The 17,769-nt window shown below is 36.3% G+C and overlaps 4 protein-coding genes across 4 annotated transcripts; 2 read left to right on the top strand and 2 right to left on the bottom strand.

The window, feature by feature from the left end:
- Positions 1-103: 103 nt before the first annotated feature.
- On the top strand, positions 104-2,295 carry LOC117126162. The gene has a single exon (XM_033273593.1). The coding sequence runs from the start codon at positions 1,757-1,759 to the stop codon at positions 2,225-2,227; it is 471 nt and encodes a 156-aa protein (XP_033129484.1). The 5' UTR covers positions 104-1,756; the 3' UTR covers positions 2,228-2,295.
- On the top strand, positions 2,245-6,714 carry LOC117126161. The gene has a single exon (XM_033273592.1). The coding sequence runs from the start codon at positions 2,303-2,305 to the stop codon at positions 2,867-2,869; it is 567 nt and encodes a 188-aa protein (XP_033129483.1). The 5' UTR covers positions 2,245-2,302; the 3' UTR covers positions 2,870-6,714.
- On the bottom strand, positions 6,589-7,849 carry LOC103873129 (protein transport protein Sec61 subunit gamma-3). Its single transcript, XM_009151559.3, has 3 exons — positions 7,591-7,849; positions 7,334-7,470; positions 6,589-6,775 (listed from the first exon to the last, which is right to left on the bottom strand). Exons 1-2 carry the CDS (start codon positions 7,682-7,684, stop codon positions 7,355-7,357), a joined length of 210 nt encoding a protein of 69 aa, XP_009149807.1. The 5' UTR covers positions 7,685-7,849; the 3' UTR covers positions 6,589-6,775; positions 7,334-7,354.
- Positions 7,850-10,782: 2,933 nt separating this feature from the next.
- LOC103873128 (nuclear transcription factor Y subunit C-1) lies at positions 10,783-12,076 on the bottom strand. The gene is made up of 2 exons (XM_009151558.3): positions 11,244-12,076; positions 10,783-11,120 (listed from the first exon to the last, which is right to left on the bottom strand). The coding sequence occupies exons 1-2, from the start codon at positions 11,903-11,905 to the stop codon at positions 11,117-11,119; spliced, it is 666 nt and encodes a 221-aa protein (XP_009149806.1). The 5' UTR covers positions 11,906-12,076; the 3' UTR covers positions 10,783-11,116.
- Between the last annotated feature and the right edge of the window lie 5,693 nt (positions 12,077-17,769).

Raw genomic sequence — 17,769 nt, 5'->3', positions numbered from 1 at the left:
TCAAAATACAACATATACAAAAAAAAATTTATATTTTTATTATATTGTTAATGTAATTGTGTAATTTATTTTAATAATAAATAATTAAACAAAAATGATAGAAAATATACATATTGTTAGTAAATATTTATTATTTAAAATCATTAATTGTAATATATATCTTGATCACATTAGGTAATTGCGTTATTTTTATTTAAGGAAAAAATATATAATAATTTCAATTTAATAAATGAAAGATCTATAATTGACATACTATATAATATAATATTCCCTAGCAATTTATTTTAAACTAACAAAATTTTCAATTGAATCTCAAGCCGCCATGTAAGCAAAATTAGTATTCCAATTACGTGATAACTCAGTAAGATCCTTTTTTAATTATTACAAACTTACCTCAATTATTACAAACTTAAGGTAAGGTTACATCTTTTCTGAGAGAGAATATACTTTGTGTTAAGAACAATGTGGATTGCTAGTAACCATACCAAAGAAGAACGGACCGCGTCCGGCCCATGTCCAAGACTGCGTCCGCACAAGGAGAGAGAGGCGGCCAAAGCATGGACCGACCTTAGGATTAGAAGTTTCCTTTTCTCTTCATGTTTATCTTTAAGAGGTTTTCCTTTTTTACTTTAGGATAAGGATTTGTACTCTTTCCTTTTATCCTTATCTTGTAATCCTTATATAAGGGAACACTTTGATTAAGTAATAATACACACGATTTCCCCTATTGTTCACAACACGTTATCAGCACGATAGCCTCTAAATCCCTGAGACCTAAATCGAAACCTAAAAGTCTATAACCGGCGACTCAAAGCTAAAACCCTAGACGTTCTCCATCGTCCTAAAACCTAGACGTCCTCAAGACCGAACGTCCTCAGCTTCCTGATCGCGTCCTCAGCTCGAACACGAGAAGAACGCATCCGTCCAAGAAACAGCTCGCAGCTCGCGTCCGTCCTCAGCTCGCGTCCGACTACATCCGCGAGCCGATAAGAGGCAGCAAGCGTTCACTCTCCTCAGCTCGAAGTTTCATCCATTCTCAGGTGGTCCGGTTCTATACCTCTGCGAAACAAAGGTATGAACATAATCTGAGAACATAGAATAAGAACAAAACCCTAATCCATCATTATGGAAACTATATTCTCGATGAAACCCTAAAAGAAACTAGAAGATTAAAATCGACAAGTCTTAAAACTAGAAAGATATATGATTCCAATTAGAACTTGATTGTATGTTGATTGATTAAATCTGAAACCTGACAAACCCTAATGAAGGAATCGAAAACCCTAAACCCTAAAAGAAGTTAGAATCCGATTTTAAGATTGATCTTGCTTGTTTGATTTCTTGCTTGATTTGAGGTTTAGGAATGTTAGATTGTTTGAAATAATCTAACTAAGTATACAAATACTTAAGGCCTTGAAACCTTAACAAGATTGATAAGAATTTAAAAGATTGGAAACCCTAGGTATTATGAAAGAAGTAAGTATAAGGTAGATTGCTTTACATGAATCCGAACATGGTATTGCATTCATAACTGATTGTAACAAAATCGACCAACATATAGATCACACGAGTTTAGGTTGATTGCATTAGTAAACCTATAGAGCCGTGTGGTTCATGATTGATAGCATCATGGTCGATTAGTATTGTTTTTGAACATCATAAATGCGTAAGACATGTTGTGGCCGAGCTTGCTTATATCCTGCGGCCACGTGAATCACATTGTGAACCTAATACCTTATATGATAATGTGATTCAGATGTCGAAAATAGCAAACAGAGACTATGCAGCCCTTAATCTCTCCGGAGACAATTACTTGCAGTGGGCGCTAGATACAAGGATTAGTCTAAAGTCCAAGGGACTCGGTGATACTATCACCGAGGACAACAATGAGAATGAAAAGAACAGATACAGAGCCTTAGGCCTTATGCGTCATCATCTCATTGAAGGTCTTAAAGATCAGTACATGACAATTGAGAATCCACTAGATCTTTGGAATGCTTTAAAGAATAGATATGATCACCAAAGGATGGTGTTGCTTCCGAAGGCAAGGCACGATTGGATGCACCTAAGATTTTTAGACTATAAGTCTGTGGATGAGTACAATTCAGCTTTATTCAAGATTGTCTCAATACTAAAGCTTTGTGGTGAAGAAGTATCTGATATGATGATGCTTGAAAAGACCTATACGACTTTCAATCAGTCGAATTCTGTGTTGCAAGAGCAATAAAGAACAAAAGGTTTCGCCACATATACTGATCTGATCTCATGTCTACTCTTGGCCGAGGCAAACAATGAGCTCCTAATGAAGAATAATGGAGCCAGACCGGTCGGGACAGCACCATTACCCGAAGCCCATGAGGTTGAAAAGAAAGATCCCAAAGAGACCTACTACGCCCAAGACAACAAGAAACCATACGGCAATGGCCGTGGTGGATTCAAGAGGCGTGGACGTGACAACTCGAACGGCCGAGACGGCTACTCGACTGGCCGGAAAGGAAACCACAATAACCGTGGTCGTGGTTCCAATTATGGCCGGGGTCGAGGCAGTTACGGCCGCGGACGAGGTGGCATATCCAAACCATCTTACACGTCCAAGACTGCATGCCATAGATGCGGGATGGACAACCATTGGGCCAAGAATTGTAGAACTCCGAAACACTTGTGCGACCTCTACCAAGAGAGCCTCAAGAACAAGAATCCGGAGGCAAACATGATCCAAGAAAACGTTCATGATGACAAAGGATATGGGTATGATGCTGACAATGAATCCGACAAGGACAACAAAGATGACCTAATGGATTTTGAGACATCCGATTTGTCTCAAGGACTAGTTTTCGAATCACATTGTCTTATTGCTTTATGTCTTTGATTTGGTGTTTTTATTTTATGTAATGACATTTATAATAATAAGAGTTTTAAAACATCTTATGAAGTCTCTAAAGTTTAGAAAATTTTATTTATAGAATGAATGATGAGATGAGTGTACTTGTGGTGGATAGTGGCACAATTCACACAATACTTAGAGACAAAAGGTACTTTATAAATCTCACAATGCAAAGTGCAAAGGTACATACCATTGCGGGTGAGGCTAGCCTGATTGAAGGTCACGGCCAAGCCTATGTGTTGATGCCCAAGGGCACTCACCTAGAGATCAAAACTGCCTTGTATTCCCCAAGCTCTAGAAGAAGCTTATTGAGTTTCAAGGATATAAGACTGAATGGTTTCCATCTTGAAACATGGGAAGAAGGAAACAAAGAATTCCTTAACATAACTTCGATCACCAAAGGCAATAAGAAGATCCTAGAGACTATGCCCGCAATGTCTACTGGTCTATACTATGCAAGGATCAGTATGATCGAGGAAAATGCCTCTGAGCTATTCACTTTATGGCATAACCGGCTTGGCCATCCCAGAACAGGAATGATGCGAAAATTGATGATGAATTCACAAGGGCACACGTTTAAAGGAGTGATCCCACGCAATCTCACATGTGCAGCATGTGCACAAGGGAAACTCATAATTAGGCCATCACCAGCCAAGGTTAATAAGGAAACCTTAAACTTTCTGGAAAGGATTCAAGGAGACATATGTGGACCAATACACCCACCTTGTGGGACGTTTAGATACTTCATGGTTCTCATTGATGCATCGACCAGATGGTCGCATGTGTGTCTACTATCCACTCGGAACCTAGCCTTTGCACGGCTGCTTGCTCAGATGATAAGGCTGAGAGCACATTTTCCAGATTTCCCTCTTAAGACTATACGTCTAGACAATGCTGGTGAGTTCACGTCCCAAGCGTTTAATGAATACTGTATGTCCATGGGCGTAAGAGTAGAACACTCCGTGGCACATGTCCATACACAGAACGGCTTGGTCGAATCCTTCATTAAACGTATCCAGCTGATAGCCCGGCCACTTCTTATGAAGTCTCAACTTCTGGTATCAGCATGGGGACATGCGGTTTTACATGCAACGGAACTGATTCGCATCAGGCCATCTAGTGAGCATAGATATTCACCATCCCAACTACTTACGGGTCATGAGCCAGACGTGTTCCACATCAAGACATTGGATGTGCCGTCTACGTTCCAATTGCTCCACCACAGAGAACTAAGATGGGACCACAAAGGAGGATGGGAATATACGTAGGATATGATTCCCCAAGCATTATAAAGTATCTTGAGCCAACAACCGGTGATTTGTTTAAGGCCAGATACGAAGACTCACAGTTTGATGAGTCCACATATCCGTCCTTAGGGGGAGATAACAGCCGGTTGATTACAAAAGATTTAGAATGGTTTAGACCATCAACATCTTGGCAAGATCCTCGAACTAGAGATTGTGATTTAGAAGTCCAAAAGATTATACATCTTCAAGAGCTAGCTAATAAATTGCCAGATACATTTGCTGACCCAAATAGAGTAACAATATCGCACATCCCGGCTTGTAATGCACCTATAAGATTAGACGTCCAAGATGGACAATGTCAAGTGGCTACAGAGTCTAAGCAATGTTTAAAACGTGGTAGACCAATTGGTTCCAAAGACAAACAGCCTCGGAAGTCCAAGAAAGGTGCTGGATCCGAGAGCATCAAGGAAACCGTCCAGGACATAGATGGACCGGTCGAGCCGACCAGGACGGTCGAGCCAAGTGTACCGGCCACACCCGATGATCCGGCCGTTCCTCAAAGTGAGGTCCGGGACGCTGGGCTTCACGGGACACAAAAGCCGGACTACAAAGAGATCTCTATAGACCATGTAATGTCTGGAAAACAATGGAACAGAAAAGATATCAACGTTGATGATTTATTTGCATACAAGGTAGCACTTGAGATCATGGATAAAGATGAGGATTTAGAACCCACGTCCATACAAGAATGCATGCTAAGATCAGATTGGATCAAATGGAAAGAAGCTATAAACGTGGAGTTAGAATCACTGAGAAAGAGAGGCGTTTTTGGCCCTATAATCTTGACACCAAGAGATGTCAAACCAGTGGGATACAAATGGGTCTTTGTAAGGAAGATAAACGAGAAAGGAGAAGTAGTGAGATATAAAGCACGGCTTGTAGCACAAGGATTCTCCAAAGACCAGGAATAGACTATGAGGAGACTTACTCCCCTGTGGTGGATGCAACTACACTGAGATATCTAATCAGTCTGGCCGTGAAAGAAAACATTGACTTACGCCTAATGGATGTAGTAACTGCATACCTATACAGACCACTGGATAATGAGATACATATGAAAGTTCCAGAGGGCATTGAGCTCAAAGATAAGAAAGGTTCTCGAGAACAACATTGCATCAAGTTGAATAAAGCCTTATATGGTTTAAAGCAATCAGGTCGAATGTGGTACAATAGATTATCTGAGTACCTAGTGAAAGAGGGTTATAAGAATGATCCAATAAGTCCATGTATATTCATAAAGAAATTCGACAGCAAGGGCTATGTGATTATGTCAGTTTATGTGGACGACCTGAATATAATAGGAACCTCTGGAGAGATTTCCCAAACCGTTGAATGTCTAAAGAAAGAATTCGAGATGAAAGACTTAGGAAAAATTAAGTTTTGTTTGGGATTACAGTTTGAGTATAAAGAGAATGGAATCCTTGTGCACCAAGAAACTTATACAGAAAAGATACTCAAGCAATTCAATATGGACCAGGCTCATCCCTTTCCATGTCCTATGGTCGTGAGGTCCTTAGACCTTGAGAAGGACCCATACGGACCTAAGAAACCGGACGAGGAAGCACTCGGATCGGAGGTGCCTTACCTAAGTGCCATTGGGGCCTTAATGTACTTGGCTAGTCATACTAGACCGGACATAAGCTTTGCCGTGAGCTTACTATCTAGATTTGGTTCATGTCCGACCTTAAGGCACTGGAACGGAGTGAAACATCTGTTCAGATATCTGCAAGGAACAAAGGATCTCGGTTTGTTCTACGCCAACCGGCCAGGAGAGAGCATGGTCGGATATGCAGATGCTGGGTACTTATCTGACCCACACCAGGCTAGATCTCAAACAGGATATGTGTTCATACATAGTGGAGCCGCAATATGCTGGCGTTTTACAAAGCAATCATTAGTGGCCACATCATCTAATCACGCCGAGATCATAGCCATGTACGAGGCAAGCCGAGAGCTTGTCTGGTTGAGGAACATGACCGGCCATGTCTTAAGAGAAAGTGGTCTGGCCGTGGGACAAGAGAAAGAGAAGCCAATGATCATCTATAGATTCCCCTATTTCTCTTCATGTTTATCTTCAAAAGGTTTTCCTTTTTTTACTTTAGGATAAGTATTTGTACTCTTTCCCTTTATCCTTATATTGTAATTCCTATATAAAGGAACACTTTGATTAAGTAATAATACATACGATTTCCCCTATTGTTCACAACACTTTGCGATTTGTGCCACTAGTTGTAGAATTTCTGGATGAGAGGGATTTATAATTAGTTCTCTTATCCCTTTCATTATGAGATCTGAATCTATGCTGCATACGAATATCACAATAATATGATGGCTTGGGTTGGTATTTCGTGTTTAAAGCCTAGTTTTTGAGGACTATACTTTATTGGTATACAAAAAAAAAAAAAAAAGTAAAATCTCTGTTAGTTTAGGCAATAGCAAGAGAAGATCAAAAGAAACAAGAAAATTCAAACAAGGATAGAAAATTAAGCCACAAGGGAGAAAATGTAACCTAGAAAAAAAAAACAGAATACAAGGTTTCACAACAGGTTTTGGTCTCTTTCCTTCCTACTCCTTAACGCATAGCCTGCAAAAATAACAGCTTAGTTTAAATTAGAGATACTTTCACATATGAGGTTTTCATTATCATGATATCTTGCTTCAAATAAACAACCAAAGGGTAGTACAAAAAAAAATACGATTAAAGATACGCAGGGTAAAGAAAGACTACAAGGCAACCTACCCTCATGAACAATAAACTCAAATCAAGATGATACAAAGACTCGATGACAAACCGCAGAGAACAGATTCAGAACAAATAAAAACTCAGGATGGGATAAATAAAGGGCAAATATACAATGAGACACAAGCGTAGCGAATCTGGTAAAGCAATGTAGATGAAGCAAAGCTTTTTAAACCTTTCTGAGGCAAGAAACCAGCTGAAAATTCATCCTAAATTCTCTCATATTATAACAGCAACTTATGTCCGCCAATATAACTACAAATCCCTGTAGTCTAGTCAAGGAGCAATGAGCAGACCCATTGATTCAAAGCAAGAAACATAACCCCTATCTATGCAGATCCATTTGCCATATTGACTTGTTATTATAACTATGTCGCCAAAATCATCAGATAAGTGTAAAACCTGGTAAAAAGAGTATTAAGCCTAAGAAGATCCAACGATGATGTTGTTGATTGGGATGAATACGAGCTTCACGAAGAACCCTACGAATCCCATTACCACAAATCCTATCGCCGTACGCACAGCCACCTTCGTGAATTCTGGGGAAAAATAAAAACACAAATCAATATTACAGATCTCCAGATCCAAAATGAAACTCAAGAATCGTAGCACATTCCTCTAATTTCTGAAAGATTTAAAAAAAAATGAAATGGGCGTACCCTTGCGATCGGGTTTGTGACAGCGCTGGACGAGACGGACGCTGCTCTTAGCGAAATCTCTGAGTGGATCGATGGCGGAATCAATGGCGTCCATAGCTTCCTTCTCTGATCGAATTGGAAAATTAGGGTTTCACGAGAGGTAAATGAGGTTTTATTTTGACATTCTGACTTTATAAGTAATTTCTTGGTGTCGTTGACTTGGTTTCGGTCTGAACACAAATACTCCGGTTTGGTTTCTTATCATTTCATTAGTCTTTGTATTTTGTCTTGGCTAGTAGAACCGGACAAAAAGATACAAGAAGCCGACTATTTCGATTTTAGACATACATATTATCAAATGATTCATACGACCAGCCGTTAAAAACGAATACTTTGCAATGGACATATGACTGATTGATAATAGATACACTAGAATTGGTGAAATCACAAATGAGGATTGGCAGCTAAGCTCTAGAGAGAGGTAACTAACTGTATATGAATCCAGGAAAGGTGTGTGTACCTGGTTTACGACTCTATTGCTATGACAGAAAGCTTTATCCTAAGGTGCATTAAGTGTGTAAATGTTATGGTTAGAGAAAAGATCAATATTTGTCAAAGGGTTCTTAGCCTACAAAAATCAAAAGCTTTGAGAAAAAGAAACAAACGTTATAACATCTATATACTATACTAAAAGGAGGATATAACCTCCTCTTAGAGTGTCCACGTAGGCATAAAAAATTGTCCAATCAGATAGTCCGAAGTTGCTACGTCATCTCATTCATTTTTTCGTAAAAAATAAAAAAAACAATGCAGAGGAAAGGATCGAACCCGGGTTAATATGACATAAATATAGGACAGACACCACTAAGCCATTGAAACTTTCTTGGATACATATACAAGAATCACTAAATATGTAATCACAAACTCTTATGTACATTTACAATAATATAGATTCAACTTTCAAGACTCCGATACTTTGTTTTGTACAAAAAAATAAGTAAGTGACTAAGCTAATATATTATTTGAAAGTGTGAGAACATTGACAAATATGAAAAACATAGATTTTTGTTTTCGTGACAAAGTTAAGAATTTTGTAAAAGAAAGTTTAACATATAAATTTTCGTGACAAATAAGAAAAAGCATAGATTTTTGTACAATTTTGACAAAACAACTCAAAACACAGTTCTCTAATGTTTTAATAAAATATTATTTAAGGGTGCAATAATTAAATATATCAATTCAATAAATTTTGTAATTTATAGACAAAACAATAACACAACAAATTTTGAAACATTTGTTTAACCTATCGATTTCCTTTCATGAGAATCAAACTAAACAAGATAAAAAACAATTATATTTATTTAATTACCATTTTATTCAATTTTGAATAATTTCAAATTGTAATAATGTATCTTTTTGAAGTTACAAAAAAAAATGTTATTTCTTTATTACACTAGCATTATATATAGATTTCATATACACAAATAAATATAATATAACAACATAAGCTTGCTTTCCCCGATTCATATGAAAACTTTTTAAGTTATCCACCAAATCAAATTAATTAAATCAATCAAATTGTTAGAATACAACAAATTAATATATAATTTTATTTTAAATTAAATTATTAAAAAAGTGTATTTTCATTAAAAACAAAATAATAAATAAGTAAAACTGATTTGATGGTAATTTTTATGACATATATATATTATGTGAAAGAAATATAACCTTAATATGGAAAAAATCTTAAGTACAAAAAACTCTAAAATTAACAAAAAAACTAATAAGAATTAAACTATGATATCAATGGAAAGCTTCTTAGACAATATTAATAAAATATTTAAGCAATAATTAGATAAATTTGATTTTTTTTTCCAGCCAAAAGTTTATTATTAATTAGCATCAGTTATTTCAAGATGTTTAAGAAATGATGGACTTAAATGATATATGAACTATGAATAATAGTACTTTGTAAAGCTGACTTATATAACACATATGCACATCATTTCCAGTCCTTTTTGATGCTTAAATTCAATTTTTTTAGAGTAGTTATTCCACAAAGAGATCGTATGAGATATTGTTTTGATATTCAGATTTGTTTCTTGACTGTTAAGAAGATTGATAACTGTAAAAAAATCTCATTCGAATATTATATGTCTATAACTGAATCCCCAACATGAGACAAATTTGTTTAAAAAGTAAATAATTTCATTTTTCTTATATTATATAATAAATATATATTATTTACTGATAATAAAAATATAGTTATTCATCTATCACAAATATCTATGCAAATATGTGAATCAAGTACAACAATCAAACAACATAATGATTTCTACAAAGAAAATTTAAAAAATATATTTATGTTAGGTAGTCTTATTTTATATTTTTTAAATAATGTAATAAAATATTATACATTATTTTTTTAGAATTGAGAAAATACATATATATCAGTTAGACAAATTAAGCGATAATTAGACAAAATTGATTTTTTTTGCTAGCCAAAAGTTTATTATTAATTAGCATGAGTTATTTCAAGATATTTAAGAAATGATGGACACAAAAAATAGGATGGACATAAATGATATATGAACTATGAATAGTATTTTGTAAAGCTAGCTTAGATAAAACATCTGCACATCCCTTTCCAGTCCTTTTTGATGTCTAAATTGAATTTCTTCAGAGCAGTTATTCCACAAAGAGATCGTATGACATATTGTTTTGATATTCAGATTTGTTTCTTGACTGTTAAGAAGATTAATAACTGTAAAAATGTTTCATTCGAATATGATATGTCTATAACCGAGCCCCCAACATGAAACAAGTTTGTTTTAAAAGTAAATAATTTTATTTTTCTTATATTATATAATAAATATATATTATTTACTGATAATTAAAATATAGTTATTCATCTATCACAAATAACTATGCAAATATGTGAATCAAGTACAAAAATCAAACAACATAATGATTTCCACAAAGAAAATTTTAAAAATATATTTATGTTATGTAGTCTTATTTTATATTCTTTAAATAATGTAATACAATATTATACATTATATTTTTAGAATTGAGAAATACATATAATATCTTATCCGCGCGTAGCGCGGTTAAGAAATCTAGTGCTTTGTAATAAGCTGCTGTCCATTTCAAAAATACTAATTGTCAACTAAAACAATTAACTCCATTGTCATCTCAACTAGCTACTACATCTATGTCACGAGCTTATTATATACAAATCCACATTTACACAGTTTGGTTTTGCTATCGGTTTACAAGCACTCAAATCTCTGAAAATGTGAAACGAGGAGAGCTAGGTAAAATAATCGAAAAATTAGAAACTGCACATTAGATGTATATAGAGAGTAAAGGCGTAGTCGCAGTAATGATGGTTTTTGCTACAATAACCTTACAAGTTAACAGAGAGACAATAGCTCCTTTTTAAACTAAGCTCAGGCGACATATCCAACATCCAAGGCAGAGTCGACTAATATTTGCTGTCTTCAACAGCAAGTAAAACATGCATTCATTTGGAGTAACTCTGAGCTCAGCTGAAAACATGATATAAAAGACAATGAAATGTAGGGTTAATAAAATGATTTATTATCCAAAGAAGTGATGAACAAGGAATCATCTACATTGCACAAAGATGTGATGACATGAATGAAACTTACACTTGCCCGTCAAGATTCCCTTGACCGCCGCTTCCCCCACTGCCGTAAGAAACATCATCGCCCGTCGCCGACGTTTGCCAAACGCTCTGCCACGCCTGAGACGGAGGCTGGACATAGACGCCACTCGGATCCATAGCCGGTCTACCAATCATCATCCCTCCAGGACCACCCATCGGCGGATAATAGTACGGCACGCCGCTCACCGCGGGAGGCATCATCCCGCCGATCCCCGGCTCTTCCTTGATCTCTTCTCTTGGAACGATGTCGACAAGGAAGTCGAAGATATCTGTCCTTGTAATGGCGGCAGCGATGTCGTTTTTCTGAAGCGTGCGGCGTTTGTTTTCCTCGGCGTGGAGCCAAGAACGGATGGTGAGCTCGAGGATGAAAAGCTCGCAGGCTTTGGCGAAGAGGATCGGAGCTTCGGCGGAGATCATACGCACATCCTCGTCGGCTTTCATGATCTTTTTGATACGAGCGAGAGGGAGCTGATGGTTCTTGAAATCGTTTACTTGCTCGATCTCTTGGCGTTGGTAGGACCAGAACATTTGGAGCTGTTGTTGCTGTTGCTGTAGAAGGTGGTGGTAAGAAGCTCCTCCGACGGCGGATACAGGAGGAGGGATTCCGGCGGCCGAGGGAGATGATTGCTGGTTGCTGTTGTCCATTGGGTCTTGAGAATGGTCGGTTTGGATTTGGTGTGTGTGTGATTGGATCAAAGAGTGTATGACGAAGCTTTTTTGCCAAATGGATTGAGGCAGAAGTGGATAAGGTGGAGAGCGATGTGGCTGCTTTTTACTCTTTTTTTTTTCTTTTAATTGAAGAACATTTTTTTCTTTGATTGATTTAATACACAGAAACAAACAAAAGATAACCAAAGAGAAGCCAAGAATCTCCCATGTACCTGATAATTTAGTGAGTATAGGCTATTTTATGATACACTGGCTGTACTAAGATATACTGTTGTTCAAAAAAAAAAAAAACTGTACTAAGATACTTTGATTTCAAATCATAAGAAGGTCAACAAAAGACATCTTAGTAGCTAACAAATTTCTCTAATATTTTGATAATAATAGTACAATGATTTTTACAATTAAGATATATATCTTTTCTGATAATTTTATATGCAACAATTAGTTTTGGTAAAGCTACTTTGAACATATTTGAACAAAACAAAAATCAAATTGATAATCAAAATGGTTTAAAGTAGTCTAAATTATAGTGTTTGTATGAGAAAGACATTAAGGAGGTTTTATTGGATCAAGGATTTGAGAGAATTTCATTTTTTTATTCAAATTCTCTCTTATTGTATATAGCATTTATAAATTCTATATGAAATTTAAACTTATTGGATTAGTCATTTGTATAAATTCTATCAAATTTCAGCTTATTGGAAAATATGGACTTTGTCAATAAAATCTATCAAATTGATGAATTTTATAGTGGAAAAACAATAAATCGAAATACCACATGGTGGTATTGGAAACTTTAAAAAAAAAATATTTTAAAAAATTACTTCACCTTTTTAGAAAGAAAATCAAACTATTTAAAATGAAAAAGATTGAAAATTTGATTTTTAAAAATTTTATATTTTTATATAATTCATAAAACGATAAAATATCAAATTATAGTAATTTAAAATAAAAAATATTTAAAATTTAAAAGGTTTTTTTTAAAACTCTGATTTATTTTTCAAAAAACCCTAAAACTTGTAACAAATTATTCTACGATTTACTCAAATCTGAAAGTTTATTATAATATAACTAACCTTATCTAGTTATTTTTAATTTCATTTTTACCCTTATCTACCTAGTTATGCTAGAAAAATAAAGAAAATATTAATTAACCTTGAGTAGTTATCCTTCAAAATAGGAAACTAAAAATATTATGATAATTTCCTAATTACTAGTTTAGTAAAATATAACTAACGTTATCTGTTTTTGTTTTCATTTTTAGCCTTATCTAGTTATGTGTCAGGAAAAGAAATAAATTAAAAAACACTTAACCTTGTTTAGTTATGTTTCAAATAGGAAAAATAGAAGGATAGAAAAACACCAGTGAAAATTTCCACTTCGTACATTCACATGCATGTTCTTTCCGGTCGATCGGAATTCTTGATTGGGGAATTAAAAAATTAATGAAGACCATTGTGATAGTTTAATCATTTGCTAAGTTGGACACAACTCTCGGCTATTGAAGAATGTTGCATACCCATTTGCAATGTATCGATCAAAATATCCGGAAACCAATACATTTCTTTGTGGTGTAATTGCATGTTAAGATCAAATTATAACCCCTACAACACTTTTTTTTGTTCAAACCCTACAACACTTATACATCAACTTGTAGACCAACGATGATGATAACATACCAACTTATTGTAGGACCATGCTTTTTACAAAATGACAAAAATAAAAATTTAATGCAATCAAGAATCACATGATACAACCACATATCAACTATTGTGCATCATTTATAATAGAAGCTAATGAACTTTTTCTTGTGTTGTAATCTCAAGATTACAAAACAAACAAAGAGAGAAAAAAAGAAAGAATAATATGTAGAGATTGTTATTTCTCTCTTGTATTTTTAAAATGAGAAAATTAAACTAATTTATAATCAAAAATGTTATGGAGTTTATTTCTTAATTTAATTTGAGCATTAAAAAAACAAAAAGAAAAGAGTTAGAAAATTTCTCATCAATTTTCAATCTGAACAAGAAACTATAACACTTTGACTTTGAATTCAATACTCAAAACCGAACCTAAACTCGAATCTATATTAGCTCGGCTTGGTGCGCTCATAATAGTTTGAGTTCAGTCATTTCGGCAATTGTCTCAAGGTTTCTAAGCTTATTCGGACTACTCTACAAATCTACAATATCCATTATGTGCACTTCACATAACTAAATTACTACAAGCAGTTCTCATTCAAATAAACCGAACTTTAACATATGAATACAATGTTTGCAGCTATGCATTGCTGACTCTCATAATCGGGTTATTCCGTGAAAAGGAATTTATCAAAAAGTTACCCAAAAAAGTATATGCGCAACATTTCTTAAAATTGAGTTCCAACACATCAAACTATCAATTGATAAGCACGTATGTATTGTTGGTTCAAACTTGAAGTAGCTTGAGAGTCAAGCAATCACTTCCTAATGAGATAAAGATAAGGAAGTTAGATTTAGATAAGAGTTATCTATTAGTTTATATTTCCTAATGAGTTTAGGATATTCGAGAGATATATAAAGGGTGCTAATGTGTGGCATAACCTTGTGGTGAGAGAGAGCTTTAGTTTTGAGTTATTTTCTAAAGCATTGTGTGAGATTAATAAAGAGTTTGAGTTTGAGTTTAAGAGTTTGATTCAATAATTGGTATCAGAGCTTCTATTGGATCAAAAGATACTTGTTGAAAGCCATGGGAGATATCGTGCAATCAACAAGCGTTACGAACCACAAGAGCAGGGGCTCTACAACCATACAATGTCCATTACTTAATGATACGAACTACACAGTATGGACAATGCGAATGACGGCAGCATTGAAGGTTCTTAAGGCCTGGGAGGCAATAGATCCAGGAGAAGAGGATGGAGAAAAGAATGATCTAGCAAAGGCATTACTATTCCAATCTATACCGGAGACCTTGATACTACAAGTTGGGAATCTTGACACTGCAAAAGCGATTTGGGAGGTCGTAAAGATGCGACATATGGGAGCAAACCGTGTGAGAGAAGCACGTTTACAAACCCTAACAGCTGATTTTAACCGATTGAAGATGAAAGAAAGCGAAACAATTGATGGTTTTGTCGGAAGAATATCTGAACTATCATCAAAATCAGCTGCATTGGGAGAAGACATTGATGAGCCAAAGATGGTAAAGAAATTTCTTCATAGTCTACCAAGAAAGAAGTATATACACATTATAGCGGCTTTAGAACAGGTCCTCGATCTTAATAAAACAAGCTTCGAGGATATCGTGGGAAGGTTAAAAGCATATGAAGAAAGGATTGCTGATGAAGAATAAGAGAAACAAGAGGATCATAGTCAGAGCAAACTTATGTATGCTAACGCAGACTCACAAACGCAAGAAAAGTATGATTCAACGAGAGGAAGAGGCAGAGGAGGTCGTTTCCAATATCGAGGTAGAGGTCGCGGGAGATTTGGATATCAAGGGAATGGAGGATATCAAGGGAATGGAGGCTATTATCGACAACAAGAGAGAGATGCATCGAGGGTGACATGTTTCAGGTGTGATAAGATAGGGCACTTTGCGCAAAATTGTCCTGATCGGTTGCTTAAACTTCAAGAAATACAAGAAAGTGAAAGAGAAACTACACATGAAGCAGACGAGTTAATGGTCAATGAGGTCGTATTTCTAAACGAAAGAAATGTTTTACCAAAACAACTTTTTACTACAACCGGAGACAATCTGTGGTACTTAGACAATGGCGCCAGCAACCACATGACAGGGAACCTCAAATATTTCTCTAAAATCGATGATAGCATAACCGGAAAGGTGAGATTTGGTGATGATTCTCGAATAGATATAAAAGGAAAAGGCTCAATTCTTTTCCATACATCAAACGGTGAAAATAAAGTACTCTCCAACGTCTACTACATTCCTGACCTCAGAAGCAACATCATAAGTCTTGGTCAAGCTACGGAATCGGGATGTGAAGTAAGAATGAAAGAAGATCACCTGTTTTTCTACGACCGTGACAAGAATCTTCTGGTAAAAGCAAAACGCTCACCAAATCGTTTATACAAAGTGGTCATGGAAGTAGAAACCGTGAAGTGTCTACAACTACTTCATAAAGAGACATCAAAGTGGCACTCTCGCTTGGGACATGTGGGTCTCAACAACTTGAAAATCATGGTTGATAAGAGACTAGTGACAGGTATGCCACAGTTTAGTGTCGAGAAGGAGACATGTGAAGCTTGCTTGCGTGGGAAGCAAATACGGAAATCTTTTCCGAATGAAAGTTCATACCGTGCAACTACAGTCTTAGAGTTAGTACATGGAGACTTGTGTGGTCCCATATCACCACCTACAGCGGGTGGCAATAGGTATGTGTTTGTCTTGATCGGCGATTATTCAAGATATATGTGGACTATTCTAATGAAACAGAAGAGTGAGGCGTTCGCAAAATTTAAAAAATTTAAAGCTCTAGCTGAGCAAGAGACGGGAAGTAAAATCACAACACTGCGAACAGACAGAGGAGGAGAGTTTACCTCTTCAGAGTTCAACCACTATTGCGAGAGCTCGGGAATCAAACGGCACCTAACGGCACCGTACTCACCTCAAGGAGTCGTCGAAAGAAGAAATAGAACACTGATGGAGATGACACGAAGCATACTAAAACACATGGACGTTCCAAACTACATGTGGGGAGAAGCAGTAAGGCACTCAACCTATCTCATCAACAGGATAGTAACAAGGACTCTGGTCAAACAAACACCATACGAATGTTTCAAAGGAAAGAAACCAAACATCGAGCACACAAGGGTGTTTGGATGCGTTGGTTATGTGAAGGTTGATTCACCACACTTGAGAAAGCTGGATGACCGCTCTCGTGCTCTAGTACATCTTGGTGTAGAACCAGGAACAAAAGCTTATCGGCTGGTTAATCCAACAAATAAAAGGATCGTGGTTAGTAGAGACGTAGTGTTTGATGAAACGCAAAAGGGAAAGTGGCTTGAAACAGAGGAAGGCAGCAACAATGAGACTATTATGATAGACTCTGGTTCAAAAGGTCCCTGTGATACAGAGACTTCGAGAAATAAGGAAGATGCTGATGAGAAAACTGAAGTGTCGGATACGGCTATTAATGATCAGGAGGAAGAAGCTCCACTCGAGCTGAGACGCTCCTCACGAGTAACCAGGACACCAAGTTATCTTGATGATTATGAGCTGTTGGTAGAGGAGGATGAGATGTATGAGACGTTATGTGAGATTGAACATGAGCATCTTTTGATGCTGGTGAATGAAGAACCGTGGAACTATGAGGAAGCAAAATAGCTTAAGGTCTGGAGAGACGCTTGCGAAGATGAGATCAAATCAATAGTAAAGAACGAAACGTGGACGCTAGTCGATCTTCCTCACAACTGCAAAGCGATTGGACTAAAGTGGATCTTCAAAGTAAAGCGAAACTCTGATGGAAGCATAAACAAATACAAAGCGAGACTTGCTGCCAAAGGTTACATACAGAAGCATGGGATAGACTTTGATGAAGTCTTCGCTCCAGTTGCTCGAATCGAAACCGTACGCTTAATCATTGGCATAGCAGCTACACGAGGATGGGAGCTACATCATCTAGACGTAAAGACAGCTTTTCTTTATGGAGATCTTAAAGAAGAAGTCTATGTATCACAACTGAGGGATTCATAGTGAAAGGAAAGGAGGCCAAGGTTTATAAATTGAAGAAGGCACTCTACGGTTTGAAACAAGCCTCGAGGGCTTGGAACGAGAAGCTCAACGCCACACTACACGAGCTAGGCTTCAAACGATGTCTCAAGGAACCATCATTATAT

This window comes from Brassica rapa, chromosome A06 (genome assembly GCF_000309985.2).
Source record: "Brassica rapa cultivar Chiifu-401-42 chromosome A06, CAAS_Brap_v3.01, whole genome shotgun sequence".
Lineage (NCBI taxonomy): Eukaryota > Viridiplantae > Streptophyta > Magnoliopsida > Brassicales > Brassicaceae > Brassica > Brassica rapa.
This window is presented reverse-complemented; position numbering and strand designations above follow the sequence as displayed.

What these genes read in the sequence shown, in the direction of transcription:
- LOC103873129 (XM_009151559.3), bottom strand. Translation starts at nt 7,684, where the DNA reads ATGGACGCCATTGATTCCGCCATCGATCCACTCAGAGATTTCGCTAAG. An exon ending in TCACAAACCCGATCGCAAGG is followed by an intron (nt 7,471 to 7,590) that starts GTACGCCCATTT and finishes ATTTTTCCCCAG; the next exon opens with AATTCACGAAGGTGGCTGTG.
- LOC103873128 (XM_009151558.3), bottom strand. Translation starts at nt 11,905, where the DNA reads ATGGACAACAGCAACCAGCAATCATCTCCCTCGGCCGCCGGAATCCCT.
- LOC117126161 (XM_033273592.1), top strand. Translation starts at nt 2,303, where the DNA reads ATGAAGAATAATGGAGCCAGACCGGTCGGGACAGCACCATTACCCGAA.
- LOC117126162 (XM_033273593.1), top strand. Translation starts at nt 1,757, where the DNA reads ATGTCGAAAATAGCAAACAGAGACTATGCAGCCCTTAATCTCTCCGGA.